We start from the raw sequence: 16,749 nt of genomic DNA on the forward strand, positions 1-16,749 counted from the left end.
AGACGTGCTCTACTCCGTTGGCAGAGAGAGGTGACTGCCTTGGGCCTCTCCCTGGGCCCTCCTCAGCTGGGTGTTGTCTCTTCCCTCTCCGAGCCCCGGTGATGGGCGGTGTGCCTCCAGCTCTGTTCTCGCCAGATCCTGTGTGGCCCTTCAGGTGTGGCAGCCTTCGGCTCACTGTGTCGGTGATCTACAGAGTAACGGCTGGGGTTTGGCTTAGGGCCACGCCAGATCTTCAGGGCAGGTGGGCAGAACGGGTGGGTCGGCCACGTGGACTCCGGGTTAGTGAGCGTGGACTTGCTGTCCACTTATTTAGTGGATTGATTTTGTCACCAGTGGTTTTGGTCATAGATGGCCTTTTTATTCGCATGCATTTGGTAGCAAATCAGGGAGACGCAGTTTGAGCTGACGTCCAGAGTGAGGCTGTCCTGGTGTGGGGGGCACGTGTCCTCTGCTGTAACGGCCCGCCGGAGTCCTTCTCGTGCTGCTCTCAGCGGGCCTTCTCCTGCTAAGTCTGACTCCGCTCCTGGCGGCACATGGCTCCCCCGGCTCTGGTGCGGTTCTCCCCCAGACCGTCCTGGGGACACAGGACCTGCACCCTGAGATTCCCACCAGAACCTGAGTTTCACAGGGAATGGGGCGTCTCTGTGCCCTTTCCTGCAGGCTCTGGGGGGCGCCCTGTGCCGCTTCTTTCCAGCTGGAGGCCGGCAGGGACCAGGACTGGCGGGACTCGCTCCCGTGGATGCTGTGATGGATGGTGCTGTGACACGGCCAGCAGCTGTGTCACCCCATGTGACTGTGATTAAACACCCTGGTTTTTTTGGCCACACCAGTAGAAGGTTCTGCCGCTTCCTTCTTGGACCTCTGCTTCCTGAGACGGAGGAGCTGCTGGTGGAGACGCCGTGGGCAGCGTGTCTGACCCGCGTGCTTTCTGCTTCTCAGGGTGGTGTGTGTGATCCCTCCGGTGGTGGCCGCGCCCCCGTCCCTGTGGGTGGCGAGGCCGCCGTCCCTCTACATCCGCAGGATGAGGCTCCTGAGGCACCGTCTTCGAGAGCACACGGCTCCCTACGCGCAGCAGCTGCGGCGGATGACGGCGCTGCGCTCCCTCCGGTTTCCGGAGCTCCGGTTGGTGCAGTTCGACTCAGGTACGGAGGGGACTCCCATCTGCGCTGGCCTCGAGGCCGGCCCTCTGGGCCCTCTGCGCCCGGGCTCAGGGGAGACTCGATGTCGTTGGTTCTGTAGGAAAGCTCGAAGCCTTAGCCGTCTTGCTTCAGAAGTTGAAGTCTGAGGGACGCCGAGTGCTGATCTTGTCGCAGATGGTTCTCATGTTGGACATTTTAGAGGCGTTCCTGAACTTCCACTATCTCACCTACGTCAGGATCGACGAGAGCGCCAACAGCGAGCAGCGGCAGGTGGGGGGGCGCCGCGCGGCGGGGCGGGGGCTGCTTCACGGCCCGGCCCCGGCAGGCCCGCGGCTGCTGCATCCTGTTACGGGACGTGCGCGGCTGCTGGGGTGTGGTGGCCTGTGCCACGAGGAGCGGGCTGGTGCGCTTCAGATGCGGCCAGGGTGAGAGCCTGGGCACGGTCCCCGCGAGGCACCCTGCGGGAAGTGCGGGTCGTGCTGCGTGCCCCTCTGTCGCTTGTCAGATCGGCTAAGGCCGTGTCCCATGGGTCGGCACAGCCAGATGGGTCATCTCTTGAGCTCTCGGCTGGCGCGGAGCCGCACGGCTTCCTAGGAGTCAGGCTGATGGTGCAGGGCGTGTGCCAGCCCTAGTGCCCTAGTGATTCTGCGCCAAAGGCTCAGTGCGCCTGTGGCACCTCTGCTCCTCCCTGGAGCGACGCACACGCAGCACGATGGGTCCGTAGGTCGTGCATGTGCTGTGCTGCTGGGTAGCCCCGTGCTGAGTGTCCGTGGGCTGGACTGCAAGCTGGTCATCAAAGCATTTGGAGTGGGATGGAGTAGCCCCGCAGAATGCTTCCGCTGGGAGCAGGTTCCCAGACTCCGTGATCCCGCACACCTGGGCCTTTCCGCCCGCATGCGTGCACGTGGACGAGGGCCTGGGAGGGGACGCAGCGCCGGGTTCATGAGCGAGCTTTGTCAGGAGTGTTTTCACAGACCACACGTGGACTCTCCGGGAAGGAAGGAAGGGGTCCCTGTGCCGGTCGGGTTTGGTGCTGAGCTCACTGCAGAGAGCAGTGCTCCCCGGAGGCTGAAAGCCTCTCTGGCCTGTTTCTCTGCTCCCTCAGCCTTACTCCTGGGTCTTTTGCTGTGAAGGCCCAGGCATTGCCTGAGGGTATAGGACCGAGCACACGTCCCTCCCCAGGAAGACTCTGTGTTCTCCTGGGGCCTACGGCTTGAGCTGACAGTCCATGTCAGGTGGAGGCGGACGTTTTCCTTTGGTCGGTGAGGCCTGGCCTGTGCAGAGCGTGTGGGGGTGTATGTGCGCAGTCAGTGGGAGATGGCCGCACGTTCGTTCCTGGGGGTGCCGAGCTGTGCCAGCACCGGCCCGGGGAGCTAACCCGAGGGCTTCACTTCATCCCAGGAGCTGATGAGGAGTTTCAACAGGGACAGGAGGATCTTCTGTGCCATTCTGTCAACCCACAGCCGCGCCACAGGCGTGAGCCTGGTGGAGGCCGACGCAGTGGTGTTCTATGACAACGACCTGAACCCCGTGATGGACGCCAAGGCCCAGGAGTGGTGCGAGCGGATCGGAAGGCGCAAGGACGTCCACATCTACAGGTGAGGGTGGCGGGCGCGACACGGGGTGTGGAGGTGTGGGGGCACCAGGTGCTGGAGCAGAAGCACCCCATGGAGCTCAAGTGTACGTTACAACTTGTTCCAGAAGTTTCCACAGCTTTATTTTTTCTGAGGCAGACTTCTGTTCTTGCTGCTTCGCGTGTTCTTTCTTTAGGCCCAACATTTGCTCAGTTTATAATTAGTTTGCTTGAAACCGCAGTCGAATTATCTTGCTTACACACAACTTGATGTGCTTTCGACGCATATCTGTTGCGCGTCTTCTAGAGCCCTGTCCGATGCCCCTTGTCTGTCAGTAAAATGACTGGAAGAGCTCAGGCCCGTGTGCGCCACCTCCGCTGGCCCTGCACGTGGCTGAGGAAAGTGGAGCAGGCTCTCGCGTGCGTGTCTGAACTCGCAGAAGCGTTTAGTGCGGTAGTGCGACAACAGCGGGTCCGCGGTATGTACTGGCACTGGGTGTGCGGGCGGGTGCGTGGTGCCGGCACCGTGTGCGAGGCCCTGGACTGTGCCTATGACCACTCACTCCTGCCACCGAGGCAGAGTCCTCCGAAGGCTGAGTTTGAGCAGCTGTGTCACTGCCTGTCTGAGGTCCGTGGAGAAGTGTCCTTCAGAGATGCCGCGTGTCTTTCCTGGCGTCTTTCTCGTTGTCTAGATGGCTGATGCCCACGGCCTTGTTAACCCCGCGTCCTTCAGCGGCGCATTGCGGGCTGTCTCCGTGCTGGTAAACTGCAGCCTGGCGCACCGTGTGTGTTGTGTACGCAACATTTTCCCGCGTGATTGCTCTCCGTGGTTACGGAGGCTGTGACCCTTCAGCGCTTACCAGCCGGAAACGGGAAAGCTTTTCTGCTCAGTAACCGTAACCACGAATCAGGAATAGTCTTGGCAGTAAAGCTGCAAGTTGTGTAGGAAATAAGAACCAAATTATGCAAAACGTGGTAAGATGTGAGTTGGAGACTGAGCCGTGTTCATGCACAGGAAGACCTGGTGTGTAAAATGTGCTTTCCCCAAAGCGATGTCAAACGCAGAACAGTGTTTAGGAAAGTTGTCATCGTGGGGGTTTGTGTATATGCATGTGTGTGTAGCTGTGAGTGGATAAAGTGGGGTTTATTTGCTTTTGTTTATTTTTAAAGATTTTCTTTATTTGAGAGGCAGCGAGAGAGCACATGCATACACGAGTGGGAGCAAGGGCAGAGGGAGGAGGAGAAGCAGACTCCTCACTGAGTGGGGAGCCCAGTGCGGGCTGATTCTGGGACCCCGGAATTGTGACCCGAGCTGACACTTAACCGACCAAGAAACCCAGGCACCCCTGGATAAAGTGTTTTTTTTTTTTAAGTGTATCTGGGGGCGCCTGGGTGGCTCAGTTGTTAAGTGTCTGCCTTTGGCTCGGGTCATGATCCTGGGTCCTGGGATTGAGCCCCACATTGGGCTCCCGCTCAGCCCTGCAGGGGGCCAGCTTCTCCCTCTCCCACTTCCCCTGATTGTGGTCCTTCTCTCTCTGTGTCTCTGTCAAATAAACAAAATCTTTTGAAAAAAAAGTGTATTTGGAGTGAAGGGCAGCTGACAGCAGCCAGTGGAAATGCTGACAAGGGCTGTAGCAGAGGGGCTCGGGGGAAGGCACGTCATGGGAGGGGAAGCAGTGAACAGCCGGGCATGAACCAGCGGGGTGGGGTTCCAGCTTTGTTGGGGCGCAGGTCGTTTAGCACTTGCTGCTGACGCTGTGGACCGTGAGGAAGAGCTGGGCCGGAGTGCTGTGCCCACTTGATGGCCAGAACACCGTCCCTAGGCTTAGGCGCGCCGCTGTAGAAAGCAAGCAGCGGTCTTAGCATAGTACCGAAGAGGTGGTACCTGTGGCTTGAAGGGATCAATTTAGCCAGACAGAAAGCTTGGAGGGAAGGAAAGGCAGGCATACCTGACTGCAGTTAAAATGAAAGCTGAAGTTTGGCTTTTGCAAGAAGATTCCATGAACACAACTAATGCACAAATAATAGATTTGGACAATGATTTGCAATCGTCACAGCAGACGGAGGGTTAGATTGCTCGTGCAAATTGAGGAAAAAAAGGTAAACGAGCCCTTCTTCGAGAAAGGTGGGACGAACCCAAGCCTCGGAACGGGCCATTCCAGCTGCGCACACACGTGTGGGAGGCACAGGCTCGCGGGTGGAGGGTAGGTGCTGCACGTGTGACGGTCTTTGTTACACGCCCTGACGGGACGGCGGTGGGCATAGCTGCTAGTGGTGATGGCCGGGGACCGCCTGCCCTGACTGGGGACGCACGGTTGCTGCACTGTGTGGACATCAGGTTAGCAGGGTCTGCTGGACAGGAGATGGTGTGCACCCTTTGTGCCCAGCATTTCCTTCCCGGGAGCCGGCCTGTGGCGTCGCTGCCTTCTGGAGCTTGTTACAGCGCATAGTGGGGACAGAGGGTGCCTGTGCTTCGGGTACAGCCGTGCCCTGGGCGTTGAGCAGCCACTGGAAGTGTTTGGGCGCGGGGTCGGGGGGTCTCTGCAGCACACCACTTGGTGAGAATGCAAAACGCAGATATGTGTGCGGTGAAGCAGATGCTGCCCACCGTTGCGTGTAAACGTGACCCCTTGAAAATGCAGGCTGTGTCGTGTAAGTGGGCTTGCCAGGCTGTCCACACTGGAGGTCTTCACGGGGGACCTAGGAGGGCATTTCTAGGTGTGGCAGGGGAGGTAGGGGTGGCTAGAGGTGGGGTGGGAGAGGTGGCCCTGACCGCCACACAGGGGATGCCCTGAGCACCTGCAGAGCTGTGCAGCTCCTGCCCGAGTGCCCGGGTGCTGTGCCACCAGCCTCCCCACCCTTGCATCCCGACTGCTCGTGGCGGCGTGCTTCCGGACGTCCAGCTGTCATCGTACACGGGTCTGTGTTTTGTAGGCTCGTGAGTGGTAATTCCATTGAAGAGAAGCTTTTGAAAAACGGAACCAAAGACTTGATCCGGGAAGTAGCCGCTCAGGGCAATGACTACTCCATGGCTTTCCTGACACAGGTGCCATCATGGGCGTGCCGTCCTCGGGGTTGCTACCTGGTGTTTGGGGTGGGGGGCAGGGGCAGGCAACGCGGCTCAACGCATGGGTGAGGAGTGGCTGGGCGGTTTCCCTGGTGACGCAGTCTGACACTCAGGTCAGGCGCCGACCTGCTTCCGGCCGGATGCTAACGTGTGTCTCGTGTGCAGCGGACCATCCAGGAGCTGTTTGAGGTGTGCTCTCCCACTGACGATGCCGGCTTCCCAGTGAAGGCGGAGGAGTTCGTGGTCCTCTCTCAGGAGCCTTCTGCCTCAGAAATCATCGCCCCCAAAATTGCAAGACCTTTCATTGAGGTGAGGGCGGATGGCCTGCCCTGGGGGGTCCCCGAGGATGTGCTGCACGTGCCGTGGGCCCCGAGCACGCTGCCCGCTCAGCCCTGGTACACCCCTCCTGCCTGCTTCCTTTCTCTCCTGGGTGTTTTCATCTGGAAAAGCAGGTAAAAAGCAGTGTAAAGTCTGGGGGTCTCAGGCGCCTGCTGCCCAGCTCGGCAGCCGTCCCCGTCCTCATCAGCTCTCCCCGAGCCACGAGCCGCCACGCTGCCTCCCCTGAGCCGTAGCGGGCAGCTGACAGTGCGGCGTGCCTCACCTGTCCTGTCCGACCTGCTTTGTCTGCTCTGCCCGTGCCCGTGGCCTGCTGTCTTCAGTCCTGTCTGATAGGAGCCCTGTGTGTGAGTGCAAGGTGCACAGCTGATTGTCAGGACAGGACGAAGGAGGACATAAGTGATCTCGTTAATACCTTCTTACGTTGGTTACTTGTTGAAGTAATATTTGGGTGTATCGGGTTAAGTAGAATACTGCCTTTTTACACATGTAATGCATGAGCTGCTGAAGTTAAATCACACGTGTGGCTTGTGTGCTTTGTTTTTGGGCAGTGCTGGCTGTGTAGACACACCGTAGACCTGCTTTTGGGGCCACATCCTCTCCTGCCCTGCCTCGTGGAGTAGCCTGGCTGCAGCTCCCCCCGGACTCCGCTTCCCCTTGGCCTGCTTGGGGGGGTTGCTCCCTCCTCCCCCTCCTTCCTGAGTGTCAGTTTCTGGGCTCTTGGCCTTGGAGGCACCCCCATGTCCTAGGCCTCTTCCCACTCTCTTGCCCATGGTAGACGGCTGCCCTGGCTCCCCTGTGGTGCCCCTCTACCCCCATCCCCACGCCCTTGGTGAGGAGGACTTGCCACAGCCTTGGCTATTTTAAAGGTCCTTGTTTGGTTGAAAAGTAATACATCCGTGGAAAAGCTTCAGGGATTTATCATGAAAAGTAGGTGTCCCGCACCAGACCCTCCCCCTGGCTCAGCGATGACCACTTGGTGCGGATCCTCCTGCCTCCTTCCTGGAGTTGCCGTGTATGATGACCCCATCCCCTGTTCTTTTAAAAACAGGTGTTACGTCATGAGGTTAAAAAGAAAAGGTCAGGGATGCCTGAGGGGCTCAGTGGGTTAAGCGGCTGCCTTCGGCTCAGGTCATGATCCCAGCGTCCTGGGATCAAGTCCCACATTGGGCTCCTTGCTCAGCAGGAAGCCTGCTTCTCCCTCTGCCTCTGCCTGCCATTCTGTCTGTCTGTGCTCGCTCTCTCTGACAAAAAAAAAGAAAGAAAAGGTCAGTTCACTCCCAGAAATACTGACCTTTCTGTTGAAAGTGTCACACGTGTCCTGGGAGAGAAACGAGAGGCAGGAGGGTGTGTGCGGAACATGGCGTGCCGTGCGCAGTTGTCTCGGGGACGTGTGCTCCGGGCGGAGCAGCGCGCTAGCTCAACGCACAGGTGCTGTTCTAGCGTGTGTGTTGAATGTCTGGCCGCGCGTCGGGCATGTTCTAGGCAGGAGGGACCTAGCGCTGACTGAACGGCGTGGTGTGCCGCCGCCCCCCGTGCAGCGTATGGTCCAGTAAGAGGAAAGACTGTAAGCCAGCAGACGGCTAGAATACGGACTCCCCCTGCTGCGGCCAGGAGCGATGTTCAGGGAGGGGCGGTGTGGGCAGAGGGACCGTCTGGGCAGCTGGGGGTCAGCAGAGGATGAGGGGTGAGGGTGGTGGGGCCTGGCTGTGTTCTTCCAAATGGCCCTCTGGCTCTGTGCTGAGTCTGGGTCTTGGGGGCTGGCGCAGAGGCCAGTGGCAAGGGCACGGTTGGAGCAGCCGCACACAGAGCAGCGGTGCCAGGCAACATCCTCGCCTGACTAGTCCGGGACTCCTCCAGCAGGGGCGACGCTCTTCAGGGGCTTCGTGCAGGGAAACAGCCTCCGGGGAAGGTGTCGTTGAAGCGCAAGAACACCCTGGGAGCACCGCATCACAGAGAGGAGCTTGAGAGGGTGTTCTAGGGAGGGCTCCCCAGAAACCACCGCCCCCCCAATCCCCGAGTGCAGCTCTCTGCCACACGGCTGCCGTGTGTCCGGCTTCTGGTTCAGGTCGTGGTGGTTCTCATGGCTCTGCGACAGTGTGCTGTGGGTCGCTGTGACGTCCTTCTCCGGCCCACCGTCTGTTTTGAGCCGTGCATCTGTGAATATCGTCTTCGTGTCTCTTGGCAAATGCGTGTGTGTGTTTCCGCTGACTTCTGGGGAATGCACCTTGGGGTGGGGCCCCTGGGTTGTCGGGGAGCATGCGTGGGACCCACAGGGGCTGGCCAGGCCAATCTGTGCTCCGGCAGCGGCATCGGAGGCAGGGCTTGGCGTGTCCTTCCCAGCAGCGTGTGGCAGATGTGCCCGTGTCTCTGGTGGGTTTTGCCTTTGCTGTCGGCCTGTGAATTTGGGCGTCTCTGCGCAATCCCTGAAGTGTCCGCTCACGTCCTTTCCCCGTGTTTCGGTTGACTGGGCGGTTTCTTTTCTCAGTGGTCGGTGTCTGTGTTCTGTACGGATTCACATGGAATACCTTCCTGCATTTTGGGGGTGCCTTTGGGGATGCGGTCGTGAGCGGGGACCACGCGTTCCGAAGCCACGTAGTGGCCCTTCGTATCGTGGCTGTTGCTCTCATGTGCTGCTTGAGAGACGTTCTGCTGACCCCCGGTCGTCAGGACCCCCTTGCTTTTACCTGGGCGCTTCAGTGTGTGTTCTGCATGTAGTGGGAGGTCAGATTACGTCGTAAGCCGCAGATTTTTCCAAATTGCCAAGGAAAGAGGTCATACAGGTCCTAATCGACACCCAGGAACCAGAGACTGTTGGGTCGCGCCTGCTGCACGAGTGTGCGCGTCCACAGCTGCCGGTGCGCGTTAGGCCTGAGCTGCTCGCCGTGGGGAGGCACCTCCTTCCTCTTGCTGCTGTTGCTCTGCGGGGCCGCTGCCCGTCTTACACGCCTGATGTGTGTGGGTTTGGTTTTGGCGGCCGTGGTGTCGGCTCATTTTTCTCCTGTTCATGCCGTGGATAGAGGCCTGTGTCTCGTGCACCGTGCAGAATCGTTCTCGTGGGTCAGAGCCGTGGCCATGGTGCATGGCGGGCGTGAGGTTGAACGAGGTGCCCCGTCCCGCTCTGTTCTCGGGGTTGGCAGCTTGGTAGTGTGGCAGCACGTGGCTCTTCCCTGGGCCTCGCCGTCCAGTGTGAGCCCCTCACGTTTGTTCTCTGCCTCCCTCGGGGCTTGGTTCCCTGGGCCCGAGCAGGAGCGCGTGACCCCGGGGAGGCTCCACGTGCGGTGCACGTGTGTCTCATCGGTGTGACGCAGGGCAGCTCCTTCTCCAAACCCTGGAATTTAAAAATACGTGAAAGTAAGACAAGCCCGTAACTTCTTTAGGCCCTTAAGAGCATTGAGTACCTGGAGGAAGACGCCCAGAAACCCGAGGAGGAAGCCGTGCCGGGGGCGTCCGGCTCTGACAGCCCGAGGCGGAAGGAGGAGCCGTCGCAGCTGGAGGAGTTAGCGGACTTCATGGAACAGGTTCGGGCACACACTTCCTCTACTTCAGCCTACTTCTTCTCCATACGCTTCGGTGTTTTGGACGTTTTTTTCCTTTGGTTGCTTAGAGTAAGAACGATCACTTTCTTGATTCAAGTGTCAGTGGGGGTCGTCTGAGGACCTCAGCCTTGGTTAACTTGCTGTTCACCCTGTTCAAACGATTTTTGGAACAGCTTACGCCTATCGAGAAGTATGCGCTGAATTACCTGGAGTTGTTCCACACGCCGGCTGGCCCCGAGAAAGAGGGAGACGGCGAGGTAAGGGGGTGGGCTCAGCACGTGGACCCATGGTGGGGGGAGATGCCGGGCTCGGCTGGTGACCGCAAGAGCAGGGGGTGGTGTGGCGGGGGTGGGGCCTGCGGGCGGATCTCAGGGCTCTTCTTTGTGGTCTTCTGCCAGGACGCCGTGCTGACCGCCGTGAGGGAGTGGGAGGCCCAGAACGCGAGGGCTCTGCGGGAGAGGGAGGCGCGAGTGCTGCAGGAGCAGGAGCAGGAGCAGCTTCTCACCTACACCAGGGAGGACGCCTACAACGCGGTACGTGCGGCTCGGGCCGGCGCAGTGCCCGAAGCAGGGACAGCCGGCGTCTGCTGCTACACGCTTGGCTGCAGATCTCTGCTTCTGCTTGGGCTTTTCCCGAGTGTGGTCAGACGGTGTCGCAGGTACTTGGAGACCTGCTGGACACGCAGGTAGAGAGCCGGTGGCTCACGGCGCACATCTGATATTGCGTCGTGCTGATGCGCTGCCCTCCCCCGTAGGAGTACGTGTGCGAAGGTGCCGACGGGCAGGTGGAGGTCATGCCGGTGAGTACGGTCTCCCTGAGTGCTGGGGTGGGCGCCGGACCCGGGGCGCACCGCTCATGGCGCGCCCTTCTCCGCGCAGCTCTGGACGCCGCCCACGCCACCCCAGGATGACAACGACATCTACGTGGACCCGGTCCTGTGTCTCACGTACGAAACCACGCCCATCCCAGAGTCCAAGCTGCCTCCCGTGTACGTGAGGAAGGAGCGCCGGCGGCACCGCACGGACCCCTCAGGTGCGCCCTCGCGGCCGGGCCGGCAGGGGGTGGCGTGGGGTGGGGGAAGCGGCAGGGGGTGGGGTGGGGTGGGGGCAGCGGCGCGCCTGCGGCCTGCGCGGCGTCCGGGCAGGAGAGTCGGGGTGTCTGCCCCGAGACGCCTTCGCGCCGGGCCTCCTCGGTTGTCCTTGCCCCCGTTGGCTCGCCCGCGAAGGCGTCGTCCGCTCGCCGAGGGCCGCGCTGAGACGGCTCTCTGTCCAGTTGCAGGCAGGAAGAAGAAGCAGCGTCACGGGGAGCCGGTCGTCCCCCCTCGCTCGCTGTTCGACCGCGCCACGCCCGGCATGTTGAAAATGCGCCGGGAAGGGAAGGAGCAGAAAAAGAATATTCTGTTGAAGCAGCAGACACAGTTTGCCAAGCCGCTGCCGACTTTTGCTAAACCAACAGCCGAGTCAGGCCCAGACAACCCCGAGTGGCTCATCAGTGAAGATTGGGCGCTGCTGCAGGTGAGCGTGGCCCACAGGCCACGTCCTGTCCCCTCCCGTCCGCGTCCCAGGGTCATAGCCCTGGGGCAAGCGTGTGCACCCGTGGGTGCGGCTTGCTGACTGATGCCACCTGGAACCCGGTCCTGCAGGCCGTGAAGCAGCTGCTGGAGCTGCCTCTGAACCTGACCATCGTGTCCCCGGCCCACACGCCCAACTGGGACCTCGTCAGTGACGTCGTCAACTCCTGCAGCCGCATCTACCGCTCTTCCAAGCAGTGCCGGAGCCGCTACGAGAACGTGCTCATCCCCAGGGAGGAGGGCAAGGTGAGAGCGGACCCCTTCCACTCGGCGGCCGCGGAACTCCAGCCCCCGGGCTCGGGGGAGCCAGTGAGGCAGGAGGCCTGTGCCGCACCTGGCATGTGCCGCGCACAGCTGTCCTGGCTGCAGGCAATGCGGGACTTGGCCCTGGGCCTGAGAGCTTGCTCGACGTGCTTGGAAAATTCCAGATGCTGTCTGGAGGCTCCTGTGCCACTGAGAGCTTGCTCTTACCTTCATTTCTTTCTTTTTCTGTTTTTAGTTTTTTTAAAGATTCTGTTTATTTGACAGAGTGAGAGGGAACACAAGCAGGGGGAGTGGGAGAGGGAGAAGCAGGCTTTCCACAGAGCAGGAAGCCCGACGCAGGGCTCGATCCCAGGCCCCTGAGATCATGACCCGAGCTGAAGGCAGAGACTTAACCCACTGAGCCACCCAGGCGCCCCTTCTTTTTATTTTTTGAAAAGGCATCGGGTAAATGAAGGGGACTTTGGCTCTGTTGGCTTATTTGGCGAGAAGTCTGCTGGTGCCTCCCGTGCCATTGCTCCGGGTTTCCACCGGCTGTGTCGGCTGCCACAGTGGTGGGACCAGCTCTGGACCCTGGTCCCAGCTGACGGTGCACGTGCGCACAGGCTGAGCGCATGGAGGTTGGGTTCGGTGTCTTTCCCGTGGCGGCGGCAGCCTGACCCCTGAGAGCCAGACCCTCGGACAAGCATGTCTGTGGTGTGGTTCCCACGCGTGCCTCTTGTTGCTCTTGGGCCAAGAGCGTCTCTTTCTGTTCGTCCGTCTGCTGTCTTCCCCGTTCCCCTTCTCGCTGCTCACCCGGTGGGCTGCCGGCGTTGACCAGGGTCCCCTGGAGCCCACCGGATGGCACGGGGCAGATGCGGCAGAGGCGCACACGTGGGGCCCAGATGTGGTGTGCAAATCATGGCTTCAACCGTCCTCTGTTCTCGTGTTCCTGGAAACATTTTGTCTTAAGGCCTCGATTTGCTTGTCGCTTAAAAACAAGAAAGCAAGTGTTCCTCACAATACCACTTGTGGCGCCTTCGCCAGCGAGACTTCGTGGAATCTCGTGTTTGGTCTCTTCTGTGTTGGAAACCCTCCTCGCGACAGCTGTGACATAACGTGGAGGCGTGTAAAGTTGAAGCTCTGTCTTCCGTTCTAGGTCATGGGAGAAGCAAATCTAGAGCAAAGGCAGAAGTGCGTTTTTTAGCTCCGAGGGGACAGCGTGGGTAAATGGGCCGGCAGCTGTGCAGAAGGCCAGGTGATAGGGTCAGAAGCAGCAGGGAGGTTGGTGTCCTCAGCCGCCCGCTGGTGGCAGCCTGTGGGGTGGGCTCAGGCAGGAGCACCCTCCCGCTGGTGGCGACCTGGGCTCACATGACTTCCCTGATTTTATTCTTGCTCTGCCTTTTCTCCTTCACTTTGCTGGGACATGGAAGTGCTCACAGATGCGGTCCCCTGTTCAGGAGCCTCCCGTGCTGGTCTTGTTCTTCTGAGTTTCGTCTGATGTGGGTCTCCTTGAAATAAAGCCTTTGCTTAGCACAGATGACATGGGAAGGCGGAGTGCGCGGCCCTCCAGTGTGCGGTTCTTACCGTGTAGCAGTTGCCCTCCGGCACGCTGTGTTTGAGTCCTGGTTATGGGGCAGTGAGAGCCTGGGACGTGGTTGGGGGGGGGTGTCCCAGGGTGCCCTGTGGCTCAGCTGTGAGACCTGGTTGCCAACAAGCACGCTGGCTTTACACACATGGTGTCAGGAGACTGGTTTTCTCTCTGGCATGAGGGTCGCTCCAAAGTTGTGCGGGACACTGAGGTGTCTTGGAAATGAGCAGGTACTTGGCTTAATGGCAGGCCGTCGGCCGGTAGTACGGTGAAGCCCCCGAGAGCGCTTCCATGCCCCCCATACCTCTCCCCTGCGCTGTGCGTGTGGGTGGAGGCCTGTGCCTGGGCAGCTGCTGCTTGCTTCCCAGGGTCTGTCACCGACGGAGGTGTGCTGGCTCTGCCGCAGTTGTCGTGTAACCTTGGGCACTTTGCCCAGCGGTCACGTTTCCCTGCAAAGGCAGGGAGTCCTGTGCTGGGTGATTGCGGGTTCACACGAGATGAAGTGCGGAGGGGAACAGTGTTCGCAGGCGGTGGGCGGTGGTGTTGAGCCTCGGGAAGAAGGAACCGTGTTCGATCGGGAGGTTTGAGGTCGGGCCTCCAGATGAGCCACTGGCTGACTGACGTGCTGCTGTGGGTTTCGTCTCAGAGTAAGAACAACCGGCCCCTGCGCACAGGCCAGATGTACGCCCAGGACGAGAATGCCACGCACACGCAGCTGTACACGAGCCACTTCGACCTGATGAAGATGACGGCCGGCAAGAGAAGCCCCCCCATCAAGCCTCTGTATGCTCCCTGCGCCCTTCCCGCCCCGTCCCCGGGTCGAGCCGGGGCTGGGACGCTGGCCTGCAGTGTGCGCCAGCCACACTGCCTTCCTGGGCACTCTTTCTTGTTTGGTAACCACTGTCTCCTTTCCTGTACTGCAGGCTTGGCATGAATCCCTTTCAGAAAAACCCCAAGCACGCCTCCGTGTTGGCAGAAAGGTATTTCTGTATTTTCTACTCTTGGAAATGATCTCATTTTAGTGTGGTCAGCGAATCGTGCAATCTGTGTGTCCAGGCAGGCCGGTGGGGGGCTGGTGAGTGCCCCGCGGTGCTGCCGTGACGAGGGTGTGTCCTTGCCTGCAGGCTGCAGGGGACACAGATGGGAGAGGCTTTCTCCTTTCTCGGCCGTGCCCGCCTCTCACCTGGCGTGTGTGTTACTGGTTCTACCTTGAAAGTATAGCCTGCATAGGGGAGGGTGTGCTTGCTTTGAAACTGAGTGAGCAAGAAGAGGACCGACAGCAGGATGGGCAGGGAGATGCTGGGTGTGCGGGCTGCCTTGGGCGCTGAGCGCAGGGTGTGCAAGTGTTTGCTGCCCATTCCCCTTGCTTTCGGCTATTTGCTTTACGTTGAGGTGGTGGGAACCGCATGTCTACATGAAGCCCCGGTGCTCGTCTGGTTCGAGCCTTCGTGGCTGCCCGAGGGAGGGTCTGCAGGACACTGGAGGCCCTGCTTTCTTTTTACCTACTCTCAGTGAGGTCCCCAGCAGCGCACATCTCTGCTGAGACCCCCGACGGCCCTTCCTGGCAGCTCTGAGGCAGCCCAAGGCTTGTGCTACCCATCCCACTCTGCAGGCCTGCCTCATGGCCGTGCCCTACTGCTCACGCCTGGGGCGGCCTTCCGGGACATATGCGGGGCTCAGGCCCAGGACCCCTCACACATCCCTTACCCACCTTGTCGACAGTTGCAGCTTGGCCTTCTGTTTTCTCTCAGAGCACGAGTCATCTTCGTGTTCTTTACCTGAGTTACAGGGTGTCTCCACGCCTGTGGGTGTAAGGTTCTGGACCCTGGAGCACAGAGCAGGCGTTAGCGTGGGTTTGTGGCGTTACCGATGGTTTCACCCAACTAGTATCTGTGGGTGGGCTGCGTGCCTAGTGTCTGCTGGGCCCAGCAGTTGAGTAGCAAGGGAAAGGCCACGTTCTTATTTCCATAAGTGCAAGATGCAACTCAGAGTGATCTTACAGAGCTCAAGGACCCGTCGTCCCGCAGGTAGATGGAGCAGCCTTGCAGAGCCAGGGGCAAGCGGGGTCTGGGGGCGAGACAAGGGCGTATTCTGCTGGCGTGAGGGGGTGTTAGGTTGACCATGATGGGTTTGCGGTGTGTGGGGCCAGCAGGTCCACAGGACAAGCACAGGGGGCCCCTGGTTGTACCTCTGAGGTGGGGGGGCAGGCAAGCAGGGAGGCAGGTGGACTGGGGGCACCAGTGGGAATAGGTTCAGTGTGAAGCCCAGCCGGGGTGAGGTGGTCGGAGGCTGAGAAGTGAACGCAGGCCTGTGGCGTCCTGGGGGCCCGGGTTTGTTTCTGTGTTTGACTCGTGTCAGAGGGACGGATCCCATGCGGGCCAGAGGACATGACTAGAGGGTGGAGAGGGTGAGGACGAGACCTGAGCATGCAGGCTGCTAGCTGGGGTCGGACTCAGCCTTCTGTGCTCTGGGTGTCCTCTGGGATCTGGAGGTGGCAGCCAAGGGCAAGGGTCCGTGAGGGGTCGGGGGCCAGGCTGTGCACCAAGGAGGAGTCAGTGATGCCGGGTGGCATAGCTGGGGAGCCTTGCTGTGCATGGGGTGGTTTCTGTCTCATCAGTGGAGGCACCTGGCCCCACCCGGAACGGACAGACCAGGGGAGCCCGGCACGGGTATATGTTTGCCAAGTGTGATGGAGGGAGTGTTGGTGGAGGAAGGCGTGGCTGTCGGTGTGAGAGTGGGCGTGGTGGGGCGATCAGGGCAGACGGACGTGGTTGAGGTCGGAGAATGGGTGAGAAGTCAGCACGTCAGCTGGGGTGAGCGATGGGGGTGGGAGGCTGATGCGCGGCAGCACCGGACCGCTGTGGTGCGGCCCGGGCCCTGCAGGGCAGGGGAGGCCCGAAAATGGGGAGGGTGGGGGTTTCAAGCACAGCCAGGCTGTCTGTGGTGGGAGGAGCCAGAGGTGGGGCGCTCGCAGTTGGGTGGGGTTGGGGGAGGCCCCGGGAGTGAGGGTTCCGTGGGAGGGTGGGGGGTCCTGCGGGGACTTCGTGGCGCCGGGCTGTGAGGGGCGCTCCCTCCCTCTGGGCTTTGCTGGTCAGCCTTTGCGCCCGGGAAGCCTGGTGCCACGGGAGGTAGCCTGGGCCCTGGCATCAGTCTTACAAACCTGGGGCATCGGCAGGCCAGAGTAGGACCTGGGGACGCAGGGCTGCGGGCAGCTTCTTGGAAGGGACTGATGCTCTGCCGGGGAAGGGAGGCCCAGCTTGGGGCCGGTGGTCAGTTTGGTGGGCTGGGTGGAAGGGAAAGGCTGTTTGCCAGGAGGTGCACCCACCACCTTTCAGGGCATCTGGTATCCTGGGCACTGTACTGTGTGTTGCTGTGGGGGACCAGGCCAAGGCCTGCCTTCTGGAAGGTTTTGTGTTGAAGGGAAATAGGAGACGGGGTCTTGGACGACATGGGCAGTTTTCTTCTTTGAGGAGGGGTTGATGGGACTTGTTTCCCAGCACCGGCAGCTTGGGCGCCGAGAGCTCTGCTCTGGGTTGCTGGAGTGCTCCTCTCTCTCCTAGCGTGGCCGCTTATTTTCTGTCTCTGCTGCTGTCTTTCAGCGGGATCAACTACGACAAGCCGCTGCCTCCCATTCAGGTCGCGTCTCTCCGAGCGGAGCGAATTGCCAAAGAGAAGAAGGTGTGGGGGCCGTGCC

At 60.5% G+C, this 16,749-nt stretch overlaps 1 protein-coding gene and 1 non-coding gene across 19 annotated transcripts in view; both read left to right on the top strand.

Annotated features, from left to right (window-relative positions):
- EP400 (E1A binding protein p400) overlaps positions 1-16,749 on the top strand; it is a 98,193-nt gene that overhangs the window by 59,525 nt on the left and 21,919 nt on the right. For 17 of the 18 annotated variants that reach the window (XM_032311299.1, XM_032311305.1, XM_032311312.1 and 14 more), the window contains 15 exons: positions 940-1,142; positions 1,240-1,409; positions 2,541-2,737; positions 5,647-5,758; positions 5,945-6,088; positions 9,496-9,636; positions 9,828-9,911; positions 10,053-10,187; positions 10,409-10,453; positions 10,533-10,686; positions 10,927-11,168; positions 11,297-11,470; positions 13,702-13,838; positions 13,979-14,035; positions 16,655-16,733. In XM_032311299.1, the coding sequence (XP_032167190.1) occupies positions 940-1,142; positions 1,240-1,409; positions 2,541-2,737; positions 5,647-5,758; positions 5,945-6,088; positions 9,496-9,636; positions 9,828-9,911; positions 10,053-10,187; positions 10,409-10,453; positions 10,533-10,686; positions 10,927-11,168; positions 11,297-11,470; positions 13,702-13,838; positions 13,979-14,035; positions 16,655-16,733 (2,074 nt within the window). The remainder of the gene's footprint in view (positions 1-939; positions 1,143-1,239; positions 1,410-2,540; positions 2,738-5,646; positions 5,759-5,944; positions 6,089-9,495; positions 9,637-9,827; positions 9,912-10,052; positions 10,188-10,408; positions 10,454-10,532; positions 10,687-10,926; positions 11,169-11,296; positions 11,471-13,701; positions 13,839-13,978; positions 14,036-16,654; positions 16,734-16,749) is intronic. The other variant, XM_032311304.1, reaches the window with a different exon arrangement.
- LOC116572568 lies at positions 2,236-2,365 on the top strand. The gene has a single exon (XR_004278417.1). It is a non-coding gene; the product is annotated as a small nucleolar RNA SNORA49 (small nucleolar RNA).

The sequence above is a fragment of the Mustela erminea genome, chromosome 13 (assembly GCF_009829155.1).
Source record: "Mustela erminea isolate mMusErm1 chromosome 13, mMusErm1.Pri, whole genome shotgun sequence".
NCBI classification, from domain to species: Eukaryota; Metazoa; Chordata; class Mammalia; order Carnivora; family Mustelidae; genus Mustela; species Mustela erminea.